Below are 17,391 nucleotides of genomic sequence, written 5' to 3'. Positions count from 1 at the left end.
ACACACTGCTCAGCATGAGCTGCACTCACACACAGTCAGAGACCACTCAGACAGCCGTGAACAGTGCAGAGAAGTGGGCACTAGCACTGAAAGGCTGCAGAAAGGCTCCGCTGTCTACTGCTATAGTGTTTGCAACCACCGTATATGGATACGGATGGATGCACACTAATAGGAGAATAAAAAATGAGCTGCTATAAAAGAAAAATATGTGTGAGGCAGTGACGCATGCTGAGTGGCCTACAACCAGACGTAGCTGCAGGACACACTACTCAGTGTGAGCTGCACTCACACACAGTCAGAGACCTCTCAGACAGCCATGAACAGTGCAGAGAAGTGGGTACTAGCACTGAAAGGCTGCAGAAAGGCTCCGCTGTCTACTACTAGTGTTTTCAACCAACGTATATGGATACGGATGGAAGCACACTAGATAGAATTTATGAAAAATAAGCAGCTAGAAAAGAAAAATATGTATGAGGTAGCAGTGACGCACGCTGGGCGGACTACAACCAGACGTGGCTGAAGGACCCACTACACAGCGTGAGCTGTACTCACACAGCCCTTGCAGACAGCTGTGAACACTGCTGCTAGGCAAAAGAAAGCTACAGTGGTGGTTTATGTAGCCTGGGTAAAGCACAATATTTTTTTGAGAATTGCTATTTCTAACTGTCCCTCACAGTCTTCAACAGCAGCCTGTCCCTAACTGAATTCACAGCAGAGTGAACAGAAATGGCGGCGGCGGCTTTTATAGTGCATCATGACATCATTTCAGCAGCCAATCACAGCCATGCCAATAGTTAACATGCCTACATGCCTGACAGGATGTGCCCACAATTCTGAGGATTCCCATTGGCTGAATCAAATCGAGCGGGCTCATAGCATTATGGGAACTTCCGATTCCGGTATTTGATATGAAAAAAGTATGGGAACTAAGTATCGGAATTCCGATACAGCGAATATCGGCCGATACCCGATACTTGCGGTATCGGAATGCTCAACACTATTTATAACCCTTTAGTGGCTTCACAGGAATTAAAGCAATGTGGAAGGAAAAATGGAACATTTTACTTTTTCTCACAAAAATGTTGATTTAGCCCTAAATTTTGCATTTTCACAAGGGTAGCAGGAGAAAATGGACCATACAATTTCTTGTGCAATTTCTCCGGAATACTTAGATACCCCATATGTGGTGGAAAACTACTATTTGAGCACAAGGCAGGGCTCAGAAGGTAAGGAGCACTATTCGACTTTTTGAGTGCAAAATAATAGATAGCAGATTCTATGTCGCGTTTGGAGAGCCCCTGATGTGTCCAAATAGTGGAAACCTCCCACAAATGACCCAATTTTGGAAACTACACCCCTCAAGGAACATATATAGAGAGGTGTGGTAAGCACATTGACTACACAGGTGTTTTACAGAATTTTATAACGTTAAGACATGAAAATGAAAAAATACATTTTTCGTATGTTGGTTTTTCCCATAATTTTTCATTTTCACCAGAGTGACATGAGACAATAGACTGTAAAATGTGTTGTTCAATTTCTCCTGAGTATGCCGATACCCCTTATGTGACGGAAAACTACTGTGTGGGCACACGGTCAGGATAGGAAGTGAAGGAGTGCCAACAGAATTCTGGAGCTCAATTTTTCCAAAAATAGATTGCAGATATCATGTCACATTGGAAGAGTTCCTGACATATCAAAACAGCAGAAACCTCCACAGGTGACCCTATTTTGGAAACTACACCTCTTGAGGAATTCATCTAGGAGTTGTCATGGTTTGAACATGGTTACTGTCCTGCACTCACAGGGTTAAGTGTACGTGGCCTCTTTCTGGATCTGGGAGGGGTATTTATACTCACTCTTTACCAGGGTTCTCTGTCAGCTATACTGTTATTCTGGCTGTGTGTCTGACCCCCTAGTGTGCTTGTATATTGCATTGCTTGTTTGCTTCCCGTGTATGACCTGGTCTGTCCCCTCACTCTGTACTCTGTCTCTCATTTTGGTATTATTGTCTTTTCCGGTTCTGACCTCCTGGCTTGGCTAGTTACTCCGTTACAGTTCGTCCCTATTGTACCGTCTATTGCCCGTTCTGGTTTTCTGATCTATTGCTACGTCCTGACTATCCATTCTGTCTAACTCTTTGGTACTGTCGTGCGATCTCATGGTTTGACCTCGGCTTGATCTGGTTTCTGTCTCTGTCTATGTCCCTTGGTAACAATGTCCAGTAGTTACCTTTCTAGGAGTTTCCCTGCAGCTCCTAGCTCAGTGGAGCTTAGGCCATGCCCCCAGCAGTCACGTGCTTCAGGTCCTGTGAGCCTGGAGCATGCATCGTCACCACTGCTGCCCCGCTCCACAGGTATCTTTGTGCACAGTTTTTGTACTCAGGACATGTGCACTGGCTCAGTGAGCAAGTGCAGTGCGGTGTTCCTGACAGGAGTGTAGTGAGCATTTTTAACCTTCAGACGATTGACAGAATTGTATAACATTAAGCTGAGTAAAAGGAAATTTACAATTTTTTTTAAGTAAAATGTTGCTTTAGCCCCAAGTTTTTAATTGTCAAAAGGGATAATAGGGGAATATATATTTCCATTGACAGATGATGGACCTGAGTGGGAACTTTTTTTGCTTTTTTTTGCGGATTGACTGGAAGCTTTTATTAGGAATGTTCCTCTTTCAATACACGCCTGGTCCGTTAACAGGGTTATATCGGCCCATGAGCCAACCCCCAGTTGCATGTGAGATTAGGCTGAGAAACGGACGTGTGGATTCATGGATCGAGATAAAAAAACAGCCCAAGGTTAAATTTAATCGCTTTAAGGGCACACCAGACAATACACTATACAGTTGTGCTCAACAGTTTACATACCCCGGCAGAATTTTTGCTTTCTTGTCCTTTTTTTTTCAGAGAATATGAATGATAACACCAAACCTTTTTCTCCACTCATGGTTAGTGGTTTGGTGAAGCCACTTACATCTTTCATCCAGCCACTGACATTTCTGGATTGTGAGTGATGGGGAATGCAAAAGAATTGTCAATGGATCTATGAGAAAAGGTAGTTGAACTATATAAAAAAGGAAAGGGATACAAAAAGATATCCATGTAATTGTTAGTGCCAGTAAGCAGTGTTAAAACTGTGATTAGTAAATGGAAAATCAGGGGCTTTGTAAAAACAAAACCACGATCAGGTAGACCAGCAGAAATTTTGTCCACAACTGCCAGGAAAATTGTTCGGGATGCAAAGAAAAACCCACAAATACCATTATCTGAAATACTGGACTCTCTGAAAACAAGCGGTGTGGCTGTTTCAAGACGCACAATAAGGAGACACTTGAAGAAAAATTAGCTGCATGGTCGAGTCGCCAGAAGAATGCCATTACTGCGCAAATGCCACAAAGTATCTCGCCTACAATATGCAAAACAGCACAGAGATAAGCCTCAAAACTTCTGGAACAAGGTAATTTGGAGTGATGAGACCAAAATTGAACTTTTTGGCCACAACCATAAAAGTTACAATTGGAGAGAGGTCAACAAGGCCTATCATGAAATGAACACCATTTCTACTGTACAGCACAGAGTTGAATCACTGATGTTTTCAAAGTTGAAGGAAAAATGAATACAGCACGTTATCAACAAATACTGGAGGCAAATTTGCACTCATCAGCCCAGAAGCTGCGTATGGGACGCACTTGGACATTCCAACATGATAACGATCCAAAACACAAGGCAAAGTCGACCTGTCATTGCCTACAGCAGAACAAAGTGAAGGTTCTGGAGTGGCCATCTCAGTCTCCTGACCTCAATATCATTGAGCCACTCTGGGGAAATCTCAAGCGTGCAGTTCATGCTAGACAGCCCAAGAATTTACAAGAACTGGAGGCTTTTTGCCAAGAAGAGTGGGCAGCTTTACCACCTGAGAAAATAAAGAACCTCATCCACAACTGCCACAAAAGACTTCAAGCTGTTATTGATGTTAGAGGGAGCTATTACCTGGTATTAAGAAATGGGGTATATAAAATTTGATCAGGGTGATTTGGATGTTTTGGGTTGTCATTATGATTTAAAAAGAGAAAACACCGTAGTTTGACAATAAATGGTTTCACCCAACCACTAACCATGAATGGAGAAAAACTTTTGGTGTTATCATTCATATTCTCTGCAAAAAAAGGCCAAGAAAGCAAAAATTCTGCAGGGGTATGTAAACTTTTGAGCACAACTGTATATACACAATGGTTACACACATAAAATGGTCAGATATATAAATACAATAGTGGTAGTACAAAAGATATAAGCAGAACATATAGTTAGTTACCAGTTAGATGAAAGGCCTAGCTTGCTGGGGAGGGGCTCTGCCACATGGGAGGCTTGTGGTCTCCTCTGTGTGCGACTTGTCCTCACACAAATTGTCGACATGACCGCCCAGAGAAAGAACAATAGAATATGCTGCACACAAGGTCACTTCCCTCCTGCCCTCTGGGCTGATCTTAAATCCCCTCGCCTAGAGGCTTGGAGATCTCCCAAAACCTAAGAAAGATCATACCTCCCTTCAGGGCGGTCCTAGGGCAGCGGCTCTGGCGCCATCAGATCCAAACGGGCCCCTGCTACTCAGAGAGACTAAACACAATTTTGCTACCTAGCTGCTGTTCTATGCATCTCCCTTTCTGTGCATGTTAGAATGACTCAAGACCCAGGCAGGCGCTTGCCCTGTTCTGGGGATCTCAGAAATATAAACGACGTACAGCTAGGCCATATAATATTCACATGACTCCTTTATGAATTCCTATCTGGCAGAACAAAGGACTCAATTCAAATGGCTTGGATCCACAGGGGGTCTTCCTGTTTAAGGTTGCATACCAGCTAGCTGGTGGGGGTGTGAATCCCTTTGTTTGAAACTGGCCAGTTGTCATGTTACCACAGCATGTGCTGCAGGATTTTTTTATAATTCCATGTCCAATAGTATACAGATGATTGACATGGAATTATATCTCCAATATTTTTCACACCAGCTTTCTAACACTGGGCACTAATTTGGAGTCCAGATGGACTTATACAGTGGGGAAAAAAAGTATTTAGTCAGTCAGCAATAGTGCAAGTTCCACCACTTAAAAAGATGAGAGGCGTCTGTAATTTACATCATAGGTAGACCTCAACTATGGGAGACAAACAGAAAAAAAAATCCAGAAAATCACATTGTCTGTTTTGTTTTCATTTTATTTGCATATTATGGTGGAAAATAAGTATTTGGTCAGAAACAAGCAATCAAGATTTCTGGCTCTCACAGACCTGTAACTTCTTCTTTAAGAGTCTCCTCTTTCCTCCACTCATTACCTGTAGTAATGGCACCTGTTTAAACTTGTTATCAGTATAAAAAGACACCTGTGCACACCCTCAAACAGTCTGACTCCAAACTCCACTATGGTGAAGACCAAAGAGCTGTCAAAGGACACCAGAAACAAAATTGTAGCCCTGCACCAGGCTGGGAAGACTGAATCTGCAATAGCCAACCAGCTTGGAGTGAAGAAATCAACTGTGGGAGCAATAATTAGAAAATGGAAGACATACAAGACCACTGATAATCTCCCTCGATCTGGTGCTCCACGCAAAATCCCACCCCGTGGGGTCAGAATGATCACAAGAACGGTGAGCAAAAATCCCAGAACCACGCGGGGGGACCTAGTGAATGAACTGCAGAGAGCTGGGACCAATGTAACAAGGCCTACCATAAGTAACACACTACGCCACCATGGACTCAGATCCTGCAGTGCCAGACGTGTCCCACTGCTTAAGCCTGTACATGTCCGGGCCCGTCTGAAGTTTGCTAGAGAGCATTTGGATGATCCAGAGGAGTTTTGGGAGAATGTCCTATGGTCTGATGAAACCAAACTGGAACTGTTTGGTAGAAACACAACTTGTCATGTTTGGAGGAAAAAGAATACTGAGTTGCATCCATCAAACACCATACCTACTGTAAAGCATGGTGGTGGAAACATCATGCTTTGGGGCTGTTTCTCTGCAAAGGGGCCAGGACGACTGATCCGGGTACATGAAAGAATGAATGGGGCCATGTATCGTGAGATTTTGAGTGCAAACCTCCTTCCATCAGCAAGGGCATTGAAGATGAAACGTGGCTGGGTCTTTCAACATGACAATGATCCAAAGCACACCGCCAGGGCAACGAAGGAGTGGCTTCGTAAGAAGCATTTCAAGGTCCTGGAGTGGCCTAGCCATTCTCCAGATCTCAACCCTATAGAAAACCTTTGGAGGGAGTTGAAAGTCCGTGTTGCCAAGCGAAAAGCCAAAAACATCACTGCTCTAGAGGAGATCTGCATGGAGGAATGGGCCAACATACCAACAACAGTGTGTGGCAACCTTGTGAAGACTTACAGAAAACGTTTGACCTCTGTCATTGCCAACAAAGGATATATCACAAAGTATTGAGATGAAATTTTGTTTCTGACCAAATACTTATTTTCCACCATAATATGCAAATAAAATGAAAACAAAACAGACAATGTGATTTTCTGGATTTTTTTTTCTCAGTTTGTCTCCCATAGTTGAGGTCTACCTATGATGTAAATTACAGACGCCTCTCATCTTTTTAAGTGGTGGAACTTGCACTATTGCTGACTGACTAAATACTTTTTTTCCCCACTGTAACTTTGATAATGTTGATGTTTTTTCACAATTTTGGTTCTGAAGTCCTCAATAATCAGTTCTCTTCTCTTCTGTTCTCCATGCTTAGTGTGGTACACAGACACACAATGCAAAGATTGAGTCAACGCCTCCCTTTTTTATCTGGTTTCTGATGTGATTTTCAGATTGCCACACAGGTGAATTGGAACGAGCATCACATGCTTGAAACAATTTTACCCACTACATTGTTACCAATAATTTTATCCGGCCAATTTTTGGGCTTTTCTGGGAGAAATACTTCATTTTCTGGAACAATTTCAAGGGTGCCAACACTTTCAGCCAGGAATGTACCTGTCAGTGATGCACTGACAGAAGCCTGTTAGACCATGCTCTAAGCGGGTGTGGGCGTGTTTATACAGAGCTCAGCATTCAGAGAACTGCTAGATCTGCAGCAGAGAAAACAGTGCTTTTATGAAAACTGCAGCATAGTAAGTGATGCATCTCTGGAATCAAGGTCCAAACCCCTACATCATGTTGATCTCAGGTGGGGTAGCAAAAACCTAGTGACAGACTTGATTCTGTTTAAAATTGTAAATTATGTATATGTTAAAACATATTCTCTGTATTTCTGGAGCTCAATCATAAAAGGAGCCCATAAAAAGTATGTAAATTTATGAACAAGGACATTATACTTTTCTCTTTACTGTTTTGTTTATTTAATCATTGCAATATTATGTGATTGATAATAGGCTCAATTCACACATCTGACATTCTTTTCTTAAATAAGTGGTTCACATCTTACAAATTCTCTTGAAGTATGTAATCTGATTGACTAATATACAGCCTTTATCAGTGTTTGAGGGAGGAGGAGGGGATTGTTTTTAGGGAAGCAAGTCATACATTATGGTCAAGATGTATAGCACAGAATAAAGTCTAAGCAAAAAACTGGTAGAATTTTAAAGGGGTTGTCCTATGAACAAAGTTATTTTTTTAATACATTCAATTGTGGATCTTATTTTCATTCCAGAACCTATTGATTAAAATGTACTTTTGTTCATGGGAAAACCCCTTTACATGACATAGCTAATCTTAGCGAAACTAAAGCTAAAAGATTACTTTAGTACATTTTTACTAACTTAAAAGATTTGGAAGTAAATTTACCATGAATGCAAAATATTTATATGCAGTTTTTTACAGTTGTACACTAAGGGCATGTACATATGTGGCGAATACGTGGTAGATTTTTATACTGATTACACATAATGAAGATCGAATACAATATATCTGAATGGCAGCCATATTTTAATACAATACTCCAAGCTGGCCAGTGTCAAAAGGCACAATTAAGGGTTCTAACATCATTATTAGTGATGAGCGAGTATACTCGTTGCTCAGGCTTTCCCGAGCATGCTCGGGTGTCCTCCGAGTAGTTTGGGGTGCTCGGAGATTTAGTTTTTGTCGACGCAGCTGCATGATTTGCGGCTGCTAGACAGCCTGAATACATATGGGTATTTCCTAACAAACAGGCAATCAACACATGTATTCAGGCTGGCTAGCTGTCGCAAATCATGCAGCTGCATCGACAAAAACTAAATCTCCAAGCACGCCAAAATACCCGGAGGACACCTGAGCATACTTGGGAAAACCCGAGCAACGAGTATACTTGCGCATCCCTAATCATTAGCATTTGCAGCAACTGCAAAAATGTGAAGTCAGCACAAGCTGCATTTTCATATGGCAGTTCCCTAAAGTGTCCTGGAATCAGGTCATTTCGCTCACTCATCTACCGACCCCTTTTTTGACACTTACATCCTGTGAAAGTGAAAGATGCGACCTGTTATACATTAAATATTACAGGTAAACAAGGCTTTTGTATCTCGCAGACAAATACAATCCAGAACTTACTTAGACGCTGTCTCCTTATCATATTGACACCGCAGGTCAAGCAGCTCCCTCTGTGTTGTTTTCAGTGCTGCAGAACAAAATAAAACAGAAGCATTTGGTGAATCTGTCTGTGATTCTGTTTCACAAAGAGATTAATAACCAGGTCAAATAACAAAAGTCTATTTCAAGAGCCATCGGGATACAAGACGACAGCTCATTCATTTCAGCTTTTGTCACATCTGTCTTCTCCATTCTCTCTCTGCATTTTAAAGAAGACAAAAAGCTTATTTTCTGCAAACAATCCCAGTAGTGAAGACTGAACTATGGCGTGAGGATGTATGCTGGCGCCTACCATATTCAGATCTCCAAAAAGGGATAACTCGAGGTTGCTCATGTCTTGATTACCTATGTCCCATGGTGCTCTTGGGATTATTTATGAACCATGGAAGAGCCATGGGTATTGTCAGTTCATTAAACTGCTGAGTGGTATCCCAGTTATTTTAATAGGAGGAATTTGTGCAAGTATTGGTGTAACCTGAATCTCATGGGCCTCAATGCAAAATATTCAACAGGTCCACCAACTATGAGGGATCTTAAATGCAATTGTTCTTCTCATATAGACCAAAGAGACCTTTTGGAACCCCTAGACTGAGGGACCATGATGCGACTGCAACCACTGCATCCATTATATTTATATCACTTGCAGACTGCTCTCAAATGGCATTTCCCCTACTTTAGGACTGGTGGGGATGAGATCACTAGGCAATAAAACTGTATAATGTGCCACTAGATTATAAGCTTTTTGATAACTAAACATATCTAGCGTATCATTACGCATAAATCAAATGCATTTCAGCTCGTCCGACAATATTTTCTTAACAATTGGGATTATTGTTGGCCAACACTCATCCTATATTGTATGACAATGGTGTAAATAAGGAAGAATTCACTGTAGAAACGTGAGAGCCAGGATTTCTTTACTATGTACAACAATGGCAGAAATGTGCTGTGATGAAATACTAATCAATAAGACCTACTTTGTCAAGAAGAGACATCACAAAAATAGAACTTTAACACTCACATTGTACTTCTATTTTATGGACATGTACACCTGGCAATACTAATACTTTTGGTCACAACAGTTTTTAGGCATGAAGCCCTGTGTGTTTCTACTAACCTGAATGAAGAACCTTGATCTTCTCTTCAGCCTCACCAAGCCTGACAGCTAAAGTAATCTGTGCTTCCTGCAATCCTCTGAAGGTAAAAAGACATATCAAGTATCATTACTACAACACCAAGAAATGAAGAAAGTTATAGGAAACGCAAGCAACTTTAGCTTTGGGGGCGGACAGGGTTTAATTGTGAGAAGTCTTCCCTTCCAACTGTGTGGAGTGTCATTAGACCAGATGACTACTGGTAGGGCTGGCACTCTGATGATCCAGCTTTTTGTGAATGCACACTGGAACAGAGGGGGACACCAATGTAGTACCTTAACATTTTTTATCATTTTTTCAATTGAGAAGTTGTGCAGATTCTTGTTGTCCTATTACTGGTTGTAACACCAATGCCGGCATCCCTGCATGCTCCTTATACCTCCTCCAGGCAGAGACGCTGACATATTCAACGCCACAGCCGCTCAGTGGCAAATCTCTGTCCTTCTGCAGTTACCTGCTCCTGGCACCACGCAAGGAGCGAGGCTGTCCCAGCGGCATGCATGTTCCTTGCCTCTAAACGGCACACTCAGATTCTGCCCCCAGCCAATAGCTGGGAGGCATCTAGTATTTAAGCCACGTGCTCCTGTAGGGAGATGCCTGTACTACGGCCTCTGTAGTGTTAGTTTGAGTTTGTCCCTGAACATATACTGTTAGAACCTGAACCTGTTGCTGAACCCGCCTAGTCTGAACTTGAACCTGTTATCCATGTTACCTGAACCTGAGGCAGCTCCGGAGATACCTGAGCCTGAAGCTGCTATGGCGGTACCTGAGCTTGAAATCACTCTGGCGGTAACTGAGCATGAAACCGATCCAGCAGTAACTGAACCCTAAGTCGTTCTGGTGGTATCTGTGCCTGCAGCCACTCCGGCGGTACATGAATCAATATCAATCTCCATCCTGTCAAGTGTTTCAGGATCAGCACTGTCTAAACTTGCATCAGTATTTGTCCTGTCAAGTGTTACACAATCCGTCTGAACCTACATCTACTGTATATCCGGTCCTGCCCTGGACTCTGTGTCCGAGTCTGAGTTCCTGACCCTAGGGGTCAGCTTAACAAAAAACCCAAAGCAAAACAGACCTAAAAATTAGCTTTTAATTATGTATTAATCTAAAAAAGCTCAAATATACATGTAGAGCTACAGACTACCTTTCATATTACATTCCCACTTACACCGCAATGGGCAATCTTCAATATACTAGGGGAATCTCAGCAATCTCTGCCCAAACATATAAAAGCAATTTTGTTAATATGGCTTTGGCAGTTAGGAAGAGCAGATTACACCATTGGTTGAACCCTAATATACCATCCCAATTACTAATACAGACAAAAATAATGTTCTTATTCAAAATGGATTGGTTGGAAACATTAACTGACAGAGCGATACTAACGGGGAAGTTTCTCATGACTTGGTCTTTTCTTATTCCTACATTATCACCAGCTATTAAAGATAGACTGAGAGCCCAGTTGAAGGACACCAGATGGTATCTCCTTAAATGTATTGATGGACATATCCAGATTCCTGGCAGTAGAGGTTGGCACCCTATGGGAAAACTAATTGGCACCCCTGCTCCACGTACACTAAACCTGTCTGACCCTGAAGGGGATCCATCACCAAGCCATCAACAACACCCATAAAGTGCTTAATAAGTATGAACCTGACCATATGGTGATAGTATAATCAGTGGGTGCCAAAGTTATACATACGTTTTTCAAAAAGTGCTCACTGTCTCGTAGACATTTATAAGAGTATGCCCCTTATGAGTAACTGTATTACTTGCGGGCTAGTCCAAGTGAATATAAATATGGATAGGCCTAGATAAATGCAATGAAACTCACAGGCAAATTATGCATGATCAAATCAGAAAATGCCCATATATACAGCAATGAAGCTAGCAGTGCAGACCACCCTCCAAAATAGGTACCTTAACAAGATGAAGTCCTGTGGGACTCAGGTATAATAACCTATATAGTAACATAGTATTTAAGGTTGAAGGGAGACTTTAAGTCCAACTAGTTCAACCCATAGTCTAACATGTTGATCCAGAGGAGGGCAAAAAAAAACCCATGTGGCAATCAGTAAGCTTCACATTGGGGAAAAAAATTCCTTCCTGACTCCACATACTGTAATCAGACTAGTTCCCTGGATCAAAGCACTAGCAAGGAATCTAGTATATATACCCTGTAACCTTATGCTTTTCAAGAAAGGCATCCAGTCCCTTCTTAAATTTTAGTAGTGAATCACTGATTACAACATCACATGGCAGAGAGTTCCATAGTCTCACTGCTCTTACAGTAAAGAATCCGCGTCTGTGATTATGATTAAACCTTCTTTCCTCCAGACGTAGAGGATGCCCCCTTGTCCCTGTCACAGGTCTAAGAGTAAAAAGCTCATTAGAAAGGTCTTTGTACTGTCCCCGCATATATTTATACATTGTAATACGATCACCCTTTAGTCTTTGTTTTCCAAACTAAATAACCCCAAGTGTAATAACCTGTCTTGGTATTGCAGACCCCCTAGTTCCCTAATAACCTTGGTCGCTCTTCTCTGCACCCGCTCCAGTTCAGCTATGTCTTTCTTATACACCGGAGACCAGAACTGTACACAGTATTCTAAGTGTGGTCGCACTAGTGACTTATATAGAGGTAAAATTATGTTCTCCTCATGAGCATCTATGCCTCTTTTAACCCCTTTATGACCAAGCCTATTTTGACCTTAATGACCAGGCCATTTTTTGCAATTCTGACCAGTGTCCCTTTATGAGGTAATAACTCTAGAATGCTTCAACGCATTCTAGCGATTCTGAGATTGTTTTTTAGTGACATATTGGGCTTCATGTTAGTGGTAAATTTAGGTCGATAATTTTTGCTTTTGTGAAAAAAATCAGAAATTTGGCGAAAATGTAGAAAATTTCGCAATTTTCAAATTTTGAATGTTTATTCTGTTAAACCAGAGAATTATGTGACACAAAATAGTTACTAAATAACATTTCCCACATGTCTACTTTACATCAGCACAATTTTGGAAACAAAATTTTTTTTTGTTAGGAAGTTATAAGGGTTAAAAGTTGACCAGTGATTTCTCATTTTTACAACAAAATTTACAAAACCATTTTTTTTAGGGACCACATCACATTTGAAGTCACTTTGAGGGGTCTATATGGCAGAAAATACCCAAAAGTGACACCATTCTAAAAACTGCACCCCTCAAGGTGCTCAAAACTACATTCAAGAAGATTATTAACCCTTCACGTGCTTCACAGGAACTAAAGCAACGTGGAAGGTAAAAATGGACATTTTAATTTTTAAAACAAAAATTTTCTCTTATCATCAATCTTTTTCATTTTCACATGGGCAACAGATAAAATGGATCCTAAAATTTGTTGGGCAATTTCTCCTGAGTACACCGATACCTCATATGTGGTCATAAACCACTGTTTGTGCGCACGGCAGGGCTCGGAAGGGAAAGAGCACCATTTGACTTTTTGAATGGAAAATATGCTGGAATATTTAGCGGTTGCCGTATCGCATTTGGAGAGTCCCTGTGTGCCTAAACATTGGAGTTGCCCCACAAGTGACCCAATTTTGGAAACTAGACCCCCCAAGGAACTTATCTAGATGCATAGTGATCACCTTGAACCCCCAGGTGCTTCACAAATTGATCCGTAAAAAAAAAGTACTTTTTTTTCACAAAAATTTTCTTTTAGCCTGTTTTTTCATTTTCACATGGGCAACAGGATAAAATGGATCCTAAAATGTGTGGGGCAATTTCTCCTGAGTACACCGATACCTCATATGTGGTCATAAACCACTGTTTGGGCACACGGCAGGGTCCGGAAGGGAAGGAGCGCCATTTGACTTTTTGAATGGAAAATTAGCTCCAATCGTTATCGGACACCATGTCGCGTTTGGAGACCCCTGTGTGCCTAAACAGTGAAAACCCCCCACAAGTGACACCATTTTGGAAACTAGACCCCTTAAGGAACTTATCTAGATGTGTAGTGAGCACTTTGAACCTCCAAGTGCTTCACAAAAGTTTATAATGCAGAGCAGAGATAATAAAAAAATCATTTTTTTTCCTCAAAAATGATTTTTTAGCACGCTATTTTTTATTTTCTCATGGCTAACATGAGAAATTGGACCACAAAAGTTGTTGTCCAGTTTGTACCCCATATGTGGGGGGAACCACTGTTTGGGCGCACGGCAGGGCTCAGAAGGGAAGGAGCGCCATTTGACTTTTTGAAAGGAAAATTAGCTCCAATTGTTAGCGGACACCATGTCATGTTTGGAGAGCCCCTGTGTGCCTAAACTTTGGGTCTTCCCCACAAGTGACCCCATTTTGGAAACTAGACCCCCTAAGGAACTTATCTAGATGCATAGTGAGCACTTTGAACCCCCAGGTGCTTCACACAAGTTTATAACGCAGAGACGTGAAAATAAAAAAATATTTTTTTTTCCTCAAAAAATTATTTTTTAGTCAGCAATTTTTTATTTTCACAAGGGTAAGAGGAGAAATTGGACCCCAAAAGTTGTTGTCCAATTTGTCCTGAGTACGCTGGTACCCCATATGTGGGGGGGAACCATTGTTTGGGCACACGTCAGGGCTCGGAATGGAAGTAGTGACATTTTGAAATGCAGACTTTGATGGAATGGTCTGCGGTCGTCGTTACGTTTGCAGAGCCCCTGATGTGCCTAAACAGTAGAAACCCCCCACAAGTGACCCCATTTTGGAAACTAGACCTTCGAGAGAACTTATCTAGATGTCTGGTGAGCACTTTGAACCCTCAAGTGCTTCACAGAAGTTTATAACGCAGAGACGTGAAAATAAAAAAATCATTTTTTTTCCGCAAAAATAATTTTTTAGCCCCCAATTTTTATTTTCCCAAGGGTAACAGGAGAAATTAGACCCCAAAGTTGTTGTGCAATTTGTCCTGAGTACGCTGATACCCCATATGTTGGGGTAAACCACTGTTTGGGCACATGTCGGGGCTTGGAAGGGAGGGAGCACAGTTTGACTTTTTGAACTCAAAATTGGCTGGAATCAATGGTGGCACCATGTCGCGTTTGGAGACCCCCTGATGTGCCTAAACAGTGGAAACCCCTCAATTCTAACCCCAACACACCCCTAGCCACAACCCTAACTCCAACACACCCCTAACCCTAATCCCAACCCTAACTATAACCCTAACCACAAGCCTAACCCTAATCTTAACCCTAATTCCAACCCTAATTCTAACCCTAATTCCACCCTAACTCCAACCCTAACCCTAATTCCCACCCTAACCCTAACTCCCACCCTAACCCTAATTACACCCTAACCCTAATTCCAACCCTAACCCTAATTCCAACCTTAACCCTAACCCTAGCCCTAACCCTAATGGAAAAATAAAAATATTTTCTTTATTTTATTATATGTGCCTACCTATGGGGGTGATAGAGGGGGGGTTTATTTACTTTTTATTTCATTTTGATCACTGTGAGAGTGATCAAAATGAATGAATCGAATCTGCAGCCGGCAGATTTGGGCGGGCGCACTGCGCATGCGCCCGCCATTTTCCAAGATGGTGGCACTCGGTAAGCACCAGGGGGTGGTTGGGGGTTCATCGGACTGCGAGGGGAGCGGAAGGCGGCGGGGGCAGATGATGACAGCGGCGGCACATCGCCGTTATCATTCAGTGGCGGGGGCCGATCGCCCCCGCCAGCCGGTGTGTGGGGGGGGTCAGGTAACTTTCTCCAGCCATGTCCAATGCTACTGCAGCATCGGCCATGGCTGGATTGTAATATTTCATCAATTTTCATTGATGAAATATTACTATCACTCTGATTGGCTATTTCACTTTTAACAGCCAATCAGAGCGATCCCATTCCGTGACCCTGGTCACCCGACCCGCAGGGGGGCTTTAAAGTCATGACGCCACATAGGCGTCACTGGTCATAATGGCACAGGTTTTCATGACGTCTATGTGGCGTCATTGGTCGGAAAGGGGTTAATGCATCCCATTATTTTATTTGCCTTTGCAGTAGCTGCCTGACACTGGCCACTAAATGTGAGTTTGTTGTCCACCCATACACCCAGGTCTTTTTCAGTGACAGTTTTGCCCAGTGTTTTACAAGTAAGCACATAATTATACATCTTATTTCTTCTGCCCAAGTGCATGACCTTACATTTATCCTCATTAAAGCTCATTTGCCATTTATCAGCCCAAGCTTCTAGTTTACATATATCTTCCTGTAATATTAAATTGTCCTCCTCTGTATAGATTACCCTGTAAAGTTTAGTGTCATCTGCAAATATTGAAATTCTACTCTGTATGCCCCCTACAAGGTCATTGATAACTATGTTAAAAAGAAGCAGGCCCATTACTGACCCCTGTGGTACCCCACTGCTAACCATGACCCAGTCCGAGTGTGCTCCATTAATAACCACCCTTTGTTTCCTATCCCTGAGCCAGCTCTTAACCCACTTACACATATTTTCCCCTATCCCCACTGTTCTCATTTTATGTATCAACCTTTTTGTGTGGCACCGTATCAAAAGCTTTTGAAAAGTCCACATACACCATACGTCCACTGCGTTTCCCTTCCTAAGTGTGACGGTCAAAGACTCTGTACTATGACATACAGTGCAGTAGCATAGGTATATGGGGTACAACAGTATGATATCACAAGCAAAATAGGGCCAAGTCACCCTTACATGCAGGCATCACTATAGCAGAGCAAGATACATGTGAGCACATAGAGCGCAGGTTCAGAATGTCAATAATAAGCAGACATATTCACAGTGGTTATAGTAAACCCCTCAGAGAGATGGTGTCACATCTTTTTTTTTTTTTTTTTTAAACATGAGAATACCAATTTAACAAAGTAATATTTTCAGTAACCACTAAGATTTTGGTGCTTCAGACCTAGGGAAACAGAGAAAGCAAACCTATTACGGTATTTGTCAATTAGCTAAGGGCACAGTGATAAGCCTTCAATATTTATTGTCTAGGGTGAAATATTGATATACTTTCAGAAATAAGCCATGGCAGATTAGCGATGCACAGAGTTAGCAATAAAAGCGAGGCAGAGAATATCTATTTAGAACAGTTTTCTCTAAATATGAATTGTGACTCAAAATACTGTTTTGTTTTTTTTAAATGTCATGATTTGGTACTGTGCTGGGAACATGCAGATCTGAAGTCACGTTGGCAGTGTCCCAAATCATCATTTTACTGCCATGACCTCAGTAGAAGAACATTAGTTGCTAATAATACAAAGTCCGCTTTTCTATATTACCAGCTGTACGGTCTCCAGTTACCCATGCAAATATCACAATGTTTTCTGATAACTTCCCAAGAATAAGTCAAAACGTTAGCAAACCTTATTTTACTCTTTTAGACACAGATTGATTCACTTGAAAGTAGGATATGTGTAAAGGTGATCAACAATGGTCAGGTATCACTTTTATCAATATGTAAAATTTTAATAAATACATTTTATAATAATAATAATTTCCACAACTATAGGTCACTGTTAGTAGCAGCAGCAGGGGTAGGAAGATGGGAGTAATAGTCCCATCAGCCGCCGCCTGCTGTCATTGTTATCACTTGAATATAACGCTCATCATTCTCTTCTGCTCGCGCTGATCGCCGGCAGAGCAGGGGAGAATGATGAGAGCCATC

General features: G+C 41.7%; 1 protein-coding gene across 1 annotated transcript in view; it reads right to left on the bottom strand.

Moving 5' to 3' along the window:
* The window catches only part of CUX2 (cut like homeobox 2), a 642,019-nt gene that overhangs the window by 105,573 nt on the left and 519,055 nt on the right, over positions 1–17,391 (bottom strand). Inside the window, exons 7-8 of the mRNA XM_073564137.1 lie at positions 9,693–9,769; positions 8,537–8,603 (exon numbers count right to left, since the gene is read on the bottom strand). Of these exons, the coding sequence (XP_073420238.1) occupies positions 8,537–8,603; positions 9,693–9,769 (144 nt within the window). The remainder of the gene's footprint in view (positions 1–8,536; positions 8,604–9,692; positions 9,770–17,391) is intronic.

This window comes from Dendrobates tinctorius, unplaced genomic scaffold (genome assembly GCF_039654945.1).
Source record: "Dendrobates tinctorius isolate UK_male_01 unplaced genomic scaffold, ASM3965494v1 ptg000003l, whole genome shotgun sequence".
Taxonomy (NCBI): Eukaryota; Metazoa; Chordata; class Amphibia; order Anura; family Dendrobatidae; genus Dendrobates; species Dendrobates tinctorius.
The sequence above is the reverse complement of the archived record's forward strand: the minus strand, read 5'-3'. Positions and strand labels throughout refer to the sequence as shown.